Consider the following 10,732-nt stretch of genomic DNA (forward strand, 5'->3'; position numbering starts at 1 on the left):
ATAAATGCATACTGTACATTGTAAATGTCAATATTTTCGTGCGATTAATTTTGCGTGTGCTCAGCGGCTCAAAAACATATTCACAGATTCTTGAATTCGTGCTCTGCAATTGTCAAGCCATTCAAAATGTACAGATGCAATTGTGAAGATATTTTTACTGCTTTTATGATTCGCGCTAGCCAAAAGTAGAGTGAAATGTGCAAAAATTAATGTACTGCGAAAATTTCTGCATTTACAGTAATACAAGAGTTGCTAACCTCTGCTATAAAGAAAGATACTGAGGCACAGTAAAGAAACATATTCTGCATGCAGAAATACACATATTTCCTTTCAGGAAATATAATGACAAATAAGGATGAATTCCATGGAAGGCCTATAGCACAATTTAAATATGAAAGTTATTTTCTTTATTTCAAACCTGTATTTTGTCTCTTACAAGATATAAAAGATTGGAATACAAAAGGAATGTACGATGAATTATCAACACAGAAAGAAAATGCAGAAGGTGATCCGAGAGGATACTCGGATCACCTAAAAAAACAGATGTACATGTACTACACAGTATTTGATAACACCTATGGTTTAACAGTTTATCAAATCATTTAACTTGTCCCTCATAGGATATTTTGTGTGTATACAGCTGTATGCTTTCCACTAGTACCCACACACTCCAAAAATCCCCACCTCAAATTCTGGCACTTCGACAAAATGCAGTCTTTGTCCAAAACAGGTGAACTCGTGAACTAAAGTATTATTTGTACAATGAATAATTGTGCATTCAGCTACAATGCACTTGTTGGTAAACCCTGCCAACAAAATATACAAAGTTGTATGAGCACTTGCCAAAACTGTCCCATTTTATTTTAGTTTTTTTATTTTAAAAGAAAACATCACAAAAGAAGACTGGGTGATACACATATCACTGAAAGAAGTTTTAAAAGTAATATTAAAATGATCTTGAATACCGGTAATTCTATTGATACATTTGTACACTTCATTTTGCTGATTCCGATCAGGTGCCATCAAAGCTACAGAAAGCAACCCAAAGAACACTGCAGCGAAAACATTTCCACGGCCACACACTGTACATGGTACACTATCTCTACACAGCAGATATATAAAGTAGTTTGTAAAATGCCAAAGGGTGTTGATATACGTCTGTACACAGGGAGATTGTCCATCAGAGATATAATGCAAGGTATCGATGCCATTCTTGATCTTGTCAACACTCAGACTGCTTATGATCAATACAAACTCTGTGAAATTTCAGGCATATTTGAGAAAATGGCCCATATAGCATCATACTCATGTTTATATTTACCTACAATGTATGTAAATGGCCCAACGTACATCTCTCCTCCCCCCCCCCCCCCCCACCATGCACCCCTATCTCGTCACTCCGCTTCCCCCCATCCCACACCCACCCTGTCCATTCTCTCTCTCCCTCTCCGTCTCTCGCTGGTTCATTCTGCTGAACTTTTCAAGATTTCTATTTCCAGCAACTCAAATAGTTGGCACTCTGTTCACTCTCAGCATCGATTCAGAATATTTTCGGGCAGTGCCTTCAAGTACATTCCTTTGAACTATACGCCGTATGGATCTATAAAACACAACTGCAAATTCTTTTATACTCAGTTTATATTTTTCATCGATCTGGTAAGAGACGGGCCATGAGCATCACATTGAATACAGGTTACAGACATCAATGCATCAGAAAGCACAGACATAGACATGTACGACGTATAAATTGGCAATATCGATTTTAAAACATCCAAGAGGTGTCATCACTTCAGATTTACCACCCAAAATGATATTAAAACAGGTACGAGGGGCATTTGATATGACATCTCACCTACAATGTAGTTAACACAACATGGAAGTTGTATCCCCTCACCTACATATCTTTTGTAAGACAGTATTACAAGCAGACACAAACAAAGGCAGAACAAAATGAAGATCCTGATTCATCGTCAATCCTTGCTTTATATTCTCTGAACGTCCACACATGACAGTCAGTACCAACACGCTACAACAAACGGCATTCAAGATGCATGCATAAAAAACGAAAAATCAAACAACAATCTATATCTGTACAACAATGTACACCTCTTTTCATTTTCTGTTTTATAATCCATCATCACTACTGTAAGATGAATAAAACATTTGTGGCATTCGTGTGACACAATTGCCCACATATGTGTACTCTGTATCTACACATGTATACAATGTAACCATTCTTTCTTTTTTCTTTTTCTTTTTCTTTCCTTTTTTTTTTTTGCAGCTCCAAATGTATGCATAAGGAGACTTCCATTTCAGAGGCTCACCACTCGGGGGATTTGACATTCTGATGCATATTAAAGATAGAGCCTAGATATACCAGGTACTGTACTTGTACAGCAGAGAGGGCAGGCCAAGCTGCTACTTTACAGATAATCATTTTCAGTGCACGACGGATCTAGATTAAAGTTGCTACTGTACATATGAACATTTCTCTCAATGGTAATACACGTATTTACTGGCAATATTTCTTGTATTAAAAAGTACAATGTACAAATCTTGTACAGTGTACTGTGTATACCACATGCCTTTCAAGATTAGTTGACTAAAATCCTAAAAGGCTTCAATTTTTAGTGTGTTTAATTTTACGAAAAGAGCTGTAGCATACACACGCTGTAGTCCATTTTTTGAGTTCTACAATAATAAAAGGCACAACCATTAGACGTGGTATACACTCAGTACGTTATATGTGACATCTATCAGTAAGACATGGTCATTCACTAGTCTCCAGTATGATAAACTATTGGTAAAACCAATGACATCTCGTTTACCGTATCAGCTATCGTTTTCGCAAAGGGTTTAATTTTCACGAATTTCACGAATCACATAACTTGAATCACAAATTCAACACGCGAAGATGTCACTACGCACACGGGTGATAGTGTGTATCATGTATATATACCCAAGCGTCAGTGTCAATACGCGAAAACAACATCTCGCCCAATTGCCTGTGACCTTCTCGCTCGCGGAAATATTTGTATACATGCAAAAATAACAGCTTATTATTGTATCAATGTCCGAAGAGCAGTATCGCGGCACTGATAGAACACAGCCTTTTGCAAGACCTACAACACTGTGTACGACAAAAATGTCAAAATACAATATGCAAATTGAGCATGCATTGCAATCTCGTGCTTTGGCACACTTTAATACTACAGTAGATGTCACAGTCTACTTTCGCTGCATGACCAACATATTAAAGGGTGTAAGTGACACAAATCGATACAAAAGACAGACTCAACAATGCGAGAGTGTAACTGATCAGCTCTCTGACTAGAAAGCCACTCAGAGTAGGATTAGAGGAAAACCAGGATGACCAATGACTTCTTATGCATTTTTGGCACCGCTTCAACTTCTTCCCCAAAAATTCCTCGCAGCAGGCTGAAGTACGGGTCGTTGAATATTCCTGTCTCCCAAGCACTATGTTTGGATACTAGGTCGTGCGAGTACACTCGTGGGAGGCTATAAACATCATTGAAAAAGCACAACGATGACGGAAGGGGAGGAGGAGGGCAGTGCCAAATAGGGAAACTTTTGTAGGAACAAGAGGACAAGAGGAGAGGTTCACTATAGGAAGAGGAAGAAGGAGGAGGAAGAAGAAGATTAAGAAAGAAAAGGCAAGAAGAGGATAGAAAAGATGAGAGACAGGGGAGAGAAAGAAGAGAAAGAGGAAATACACGTAGAGACATTTTGAAAACAATCAGGTAGGAGGTCTGAGTGTATGGGCCAGGAATTTTAAAGAGAAAATTGCAGTTTCTGGTTGGAGGAAAGGAGTTTCCAATGACTGAAAGTTGCTGTAATGCAGTTACCATGGCAACGACCCAAAAACTGATGTCTGGCTGCTGAGTAGATGCTGCCACTGAAACTGATATCACTGAAACTGTGATACAGCTGTTGTAAAGAGCTTGAACATTAAAAACTCAGACTTGGAGTTATTAATAACATCAATGAAATCATCATCAAAATGCCCAATAACGGGCCTCTGGGCTCTGGTTTGGGCTGGACATCAGTCAATACTGCTGGCCAATGTCTGTTGAACAGTTCAGCGCATCCATTCCATCTATGCACATTTATTGCTCTGTATGCTCCTTTCTGTTTTGTTTTGTTTTTTTCTTTTCCTCCTCCTCCTCCTACCTGTACTCTTATTCCTCTAAAACAAATTGCAGACTGTGGCATGTACCTTCATGTTGTACATGGGATAGGATGAGCACATCTCAGCTGCACCTCAATTTATTTTATTTTGTGATTGCAGAGCTTGTGGGCGACGTTCATCAGCCAGTAAATTCTGTCTGACTACATACTGAATCATAATTTTTTTCCCCTCTCTCTCGCTCATTCCACACACAAATTACAAGTCTACGCAATCATTACCCTACACTACTGTACGCCATCTAATATGCAAATACAATTGTAGTACAAGGTAGGCCAGTCCGATGAAAGACCCTTTTCTGCCGAGGCTGCATCCAAGGATTTTAATACCCAAACACTCTTGTCTGTTACTACACCCCTTTTTCTCACTTTTTTGATCACTCATTTTCGTCAAAAATTTTTCCCACGAATACATGACCTATTTCGGCCTACATGTACCGATGTAGTCGGTACGCAACACTGGCACCATGCAACTCTTGCAGGTCCAGTGCGAATCCACCTTTACAGCAAGAGGTAGCGAGCAGTAGGCTTCTAGAGTTCAAAATAAACAAATTTCAGAGTGTAAATGTGAGATTTTTGAAAGAGCAGAGTGAAGGTCACTTAGAAAAAATTTACATTAATAGAGCAGAATCTGTTTCATATTTCTGTAACAGTTAGTGTTGGGGTCCCTTGCCTTGTTTGGAGGGCTCTGGGGCCTTGTCAGTCAATGTAAATTGTAAGACTAGCAGAGGATTTGTCATTTAACATACCTGAAAACCGAGACATCGCCCGTAAAAACATTCCCTGTCAAGAGCTTGAATTTCCAACATCACATTATCGGGGAAATGTTCATCGTTCTTGGGAAAGAGGTTCCCACGCTCGGAGTACGCGACCAACTTCTGGGCGTAGGCGAGAATCACCCGCAGCTGCCCGAGAACTTTCCCGTACGATTCAAGCTCCTTTAGATGGTGACTTGTCCGAAATAGCAAACTTTCGCGGGTCTGAGATATGTTCCCAACAACTTTGATCAGTTTGTCCACACAGGCGTCAACCACTTTGACAAGACTGCGGTAGCCATTTCCGGGTACTTTACTGTCAAAATCAAAGGTATGCGAAATTCTTTCCAGCGCTTCCACAGTCGGTCTCATTGCGTCGGCGTCTTGTTCTAGCGTGCAAAACAAGGTGTAGAATTTATCACCGTTCGTGCCGCGTACCTTCTGAAAATATTCCATGTTATTAATGACAAGTTGCCGTAGAGTGGAAATGGACAGCAGAACCGAATTGTCGAAATACGACGAATTCGAAAAGCTGGAAACGGCAGACATTTGCCGTTGTAGAGTAGCCATGATTAGCGGCTTTTCTTCGCTCACCTCTCTCGCCCGAACTAACCTACCGTCGGGTGTATCTCCCGTAAACTATCCGCTGATCTCTGGGCGACGTGGTACGTGGCCGACCGTACTATGTTGTAACATTTGTATTCGGGTGGTGCTCACGAGATGAATGGCATTTGTGTACTACACGGAAGCTGTGCTAGCAAATACACACAGTAAACCAGTCAATGAGAAGCCCGTGCACAAATCAATCGCGTTAACAGAGCACATGCATTACACGTAGAACTACTAGTATGCGAAACCCATCGGAACGCACAAACCCCAGTGCGCGCGCGCCATAGAGAATGCATGGGAGTGATACACTCTAATTGGTATCACATAGCGCAAACAATGCGTAGCAATGGCTTCAATGTGTCATAAAAGAACTTGTGGGTGATAACAGAATGATCATCGATGAAAATATGAGCTGTTTTCAGTGATTTATCCATGGATTGTAAACTAAAATTGAATCATAATTCTTATATTTTGCATCCTCAGCAATTTTGAATTTCATTAAGATTCATAAAATCCTATTTTTGCCTATCGACTTTTGCCCCCCTGGCGACTAAATTGATAAAGGCATTGAGGCTCTATAAAGTTTTGCTGAGAGCTCAGTATCACGTCATACATCAGACACAACATCAGCATCAGTAAAGTTACACCACATAAGCGTACATCCTTACCAGTTGCAACAATAGTGGCATATTGTTTTATCAGCCTGTTCGGTGAGCTTGAATCGAACTTGTCCCTGTTTTATTTCAGCTGCAGCATAACAGAATGCTGCCTTAACGGTCAAATTCAATTCAAAGTCAAATCAAATTATCTTTCTTTCTTCTTCTTTTTTCATTTATCTTCCCTCAAGCCTCGCCCTGGCAAGCTCTCCGTTTTCCTCCCTCTATTTTTATCTCTGGGTATATCTATCTATTTGGCTATTTGTCAGGAACTATCTCTTTCTTTCTTGCTGCGTATCTCAAATTGACCGTGTTATACCTCTAGACATGTACATAAATCGCATTGCCCTCCTCAGCTGGCCAGCATGCATGGTAGTAAAAGACGACAGCATCGTGCTATATGATCAATGTAGGAAGAGAGGGATTGAGAGTGACACAGAGCTCTCAGCAAAATCTGATCTTAGGTAAACCGTAACGGTTGCTAAACAATCGAATTATATATTTCTACGTCTGCCGAGAAGGTAGTGATTGGAGAGAGAGAGCGAAATATTCCCGCGCTAATCTGTTGAGTGTGCTCGGCTTCTGAATTAACTTTCCCCCTGGTTTTTTCTTTCGTTGTTTTTGTTTTGTTTTGGTTTTTTTACCACAGCGTGGGAATGAATCGCGGTTAGATAAAATGGCATGGTGGAAGATTTAAAATTTTCTACCCACTTTTCTACGGCCGAGAAGAATATCTAAAATTGTACACTTGAAGAGTTTGTTCACAAAAACCGATAAGTCCATTTTTGAAGATTTTGAAGTACGGTTTCTGTCATAAAGTACAAAATAATACCTTTTAAATGATATATTGGTCACTACAATAAAGGTACATTTTTGAATTTATAGTCAAAAGCAGCAAAAAATGTCTTATTGTTCTTTTTATTTTTCTTGACCTTTAACGCAAATATCTCCATTTGGCAAATATGGACTTATCGGTTTTTGCAAACAAACTCTTCACTTCCACATGTCATCAAGTATTGGGAGTGACGCCTTTATTCTTTGACACAGGGGAGATATATAAATTGAAATATATATAATAACGGACACTGTAGCGCGTGGTCAAGAAACCTATAACAGAGTGATTGCATGCAAGAGAAGCAAACATGCAGACGATGGTCACGTGAGACAGTAAAGTTGAAAGTCAAGCCACCATCCAGACGACTTCTATTTGGTCTCCGAGACCCATCCGTAATGTCGTAATGTTATTAACCCTGTTGTGTGCTTTGAAAGTCCATTGGAATATCCAACATTATTTAAAACCGCATTGCACTGTTGGTCCTACCTATCACAATGCCGTAGTCATATACTGGCAAAAGATATAATAGAGATTTTTAAGATGGCGATCTTAAATTCGCGATCATTTTTTGCCAGTGTGACTGCGCGGTTTCCGTCCCGAGTACCTTGCATACGAAGGGTTAGAGCCTTTGAAGTAACAAAAATGGAATTTGCATCCGTCGTGACAACGAAACTTACAACCAGTCAACGGGAGGTCTGCAAGACGAAGCTCATGCATAATGCATACCAGTGAGCGAATCCTGCAATGCCATTGGTCAGACTGAGTAACCATACAACTTTGTATGAGTTACACACTACAAGACGGTGGGCATATTTAGTTATAGGCCTTCTAGAATCTCATGAACGCAAACAACATCAAATCGGTTCTTTTCGACTCTTTTCAGCTAGTTTCAGTGTAAGAGTCTTTGACAAGACTGTAGCGTAGTTGGAGAAATCATTGTATCAACTAATGTCTTTCTCCCTCTCTCTCTCCCTGTCCTTTGCTAGTCACTCTATTCTCATTTTCTCTTATTTGCTAAGTGGAAAATAGATCTAGCCACTATTAAAAATTGACTTTTTTTTTCATGAAATTCCCATTGATAACATTACAATCAACAGTATTGACCCTCTTAGGGAAAACCAATTTCCTCTTCTCTAATACAGAGAATTAAATTACCCAAAGCAGCGCGAGTATGACCTCCGACACTACTTGCTGGGAAGGACATCGCCTATGCACAGAAAATGAAATCGCCCTACAAAATTATCCATGGATGAAAATTATCTTATTAGGAGGACGTTTGATCGTAACTACTCGTTGTGCTGGGTTTCCCTTGTGTGTGTGTGTGTGTGTGTATGTGTGTGTGTGTGTGTGTATGTGTGTGTGTGTGTGTGTGTGTGTGTGTATGTGTGTGTGTGTGTGCGTGGTGTGTGTGTGTGCGTGTGTATGTGCGCGCTGTCGTACTAGAGTAGCTGACGGTGATGATCATTTTTTTAAAGGATAATCATAATGAAAACGATGAAGGTGATAAAATAATCATAATGACGATGTTTGATGATGATGATGATGATGATAGTAATAATAGACATAATACACGTGTAATAATAACATGACTCATAATGAGAGTTGTGTTAGTAATTCTTCGAGAAATTAGTCTGAGCTTCCAGAATGAAACTTGACGTGATATTGATTTCCAAGAGAAATTCTTAATTGTATCATGATAGTCTTGTATCATCTTGTATCATGCAGGGTAGTATCATAATTTTATAGAGACAATGATAGCAAGAATGATAATAATGATAGGCCTATAATAATACTGATGATAGTAATGGAGATAGTAACACTAATAACAATATGTAACAATTTGACAATGATAACGTTTCAAATGGATAACTACCAAAAAAAAATGCCCAAGAGGAAATAATGGCTTCCACAGGCATGTGAATGTTTTGAATAAGAATGTGTATACTCATCTTGCTGAGATCTAGTTTTACCTACCTCCATCGAGATTGGTATGGACAATAAATAGGCAAACACTATATAGTTATCCTAATCATCTTGCACGCGGCCCTGGGGATAGGACTCAATATCATATGATAAAATGAAGACTTGGGTCTGGATCCAAGAATAATGGTGCATCAAACAGCATTGAGTTTCACCGTGCACAATACGTTGTCATCTAATGAAGATCGCCCTGTATGTATCGCGGTCTAGCTGTCGGGTTTGGAAGTGCTGCAGGGAATGTAAGGTGATAGATAAGGAGGGGGGGGGGGGAGATATCGACTCCCTGTTCGGACCAAGGAGGTTTGTATCACACACGTGATAACTCCTCGTTCAGCCTGACAGCTCCTAGGAAGTTTAGAGTACTCTCAGACTATTGGTTGCATTGGTCACCTCTTTCGGAATTCTACCATTTATACCATTCCGTCATGTCATAAGGAAACAAGCTCAACCGGAAAAAAAAAGAAAAGATATTTGCTGAAATGCGTGAGAAAAACGCATCTGCTATGAATGTAAGGTGGCGTTGAAGAGAAAGACGTTATGATGAAATTGTGTTGACTTATATATTGAAAGCATGTCAGGATATGCGTTTCAACTCCAGACTTGTTGTCAAGTAGAACAATGATGATACAATGTGCATTCAGTCTAGGAATATCTGTAATTCAGAGCTGAATGAATAACCTGTCACCTTCTTTGTTGTTTTTTTCAAAAGTAGAGCAACACATTTTTCTTTTTCGGGAGGGGGCGGGGGTGGGGGTTATGTCTCCCCCTACACACAGATGTTTGTATATATGAATTAAGATGACAAAGTAGTATAATGCATTAACGATATAGTCCAACAGTGCTATTTATTCAAACTAAATTTTCGACGCATACACACGTCTTCTTCAGGGTCGACATGGATAGTTATGAAAATAAACAGAATGACTCTATATGAATAAGTGGTAGTCATAGGAATGTTTCTGCCCGAAATGTATATATATATCTCTAAAAAAATCGAGTGAAAATTTTCACTCTTGATGGAGTGAATACAAAAAAGAGTGAATTTAGAGTGAAATTGGAGTGAATTTTGAGTGAAAATGTTCATTTTCACTCATTTTGGAGTGACGTCAGGGATCACTCGAAGATTTTGGAGTGATCCCTGATGTCACTCTAAAACGAGTGAAAATTAACATTTTCACTCGAAATTCACTCCAATTTCACTCTAAATTCACTCTTTTTTGTATTCACTCCATCAAGAGTGAAAATTTTTACTCGATTTTTTTAAAGTATATATTATATATATAAGTCTTTCTCTCTCTCTCTCTCTCCACTGCGCGCACACACACACACACACACACACACACGAACGCAATCTTTTATCTATTTCCCAAAGACTGTTTCAAACACAGATCAAGATACGAGTCGAGTGACAATAATAAGCATGCACACAGGGAAGGAAAAGAAAGCTCGCTGTATTTATCTATCTATACATCAATCTATCTTTGCCTATCTAGGCTAATCTTTTTGGAGTGTTCGTACAAAATAAGATTGTGAGTGCGAAGGATAGAGTGGGGTGGGGAGGGGGTATGCGAGAGAAGAAAAAGGACAGGCCGAAATCGGGACGGGAGAGCTGTAGGGGATCGATCGACCTGCGGGGGTGATGTTGCTCAAATTGCAGCACATTTCTACAAACATTCGCCTCCCTCGTTCCC

At 39.5% G+C, this 10,732-nt stretch overlaps 1 protein-coding gene across 2 annotated transcripts in view; it reads right to left on the bottom strand.

Annotated features, from left to right (window-relative positions):
* Nucleotides 1–5,697, bottom strand: part of LOC139711520 (hormone-sensitive lipase-like) — a 99,304-nt gene extending 93,607 nt beyond the window's left edge. For both annotated transcript variants that reach the window (XM_071623488.1, XM_071623431.1), the window contains exon 1: nt 4,956–5,697. In XM_071623488.1, the coding sequence (XP_071479589.1) occupies nt 4,956–5,531 (576 nt within the window). In that variant the 5' untranslated portion in view covers nt 5,532–5,697. The remainder of the gene's footprint in view (nt 1–4,955) is intronic.
* Between the last annotated feature and the right edge of the window lie 5,035 nt (nt 5,698–10,732).

Source organism: Diadema antillarum, unplaced genomic scaffold (assembly GCF_040938485.1).
Source record: "Diadema antillarum isolate AM-2024a unplaced genomic scaffold, OU_Dant_1.0 scf00000004, whole genome shotgun sequence".
Lineage (NCBI taxonomy): Eukaryota > Metazoa > Echinodermata > Echinoidea > Diadematoida > Diadematidae > Diadema > Diadema antillarum.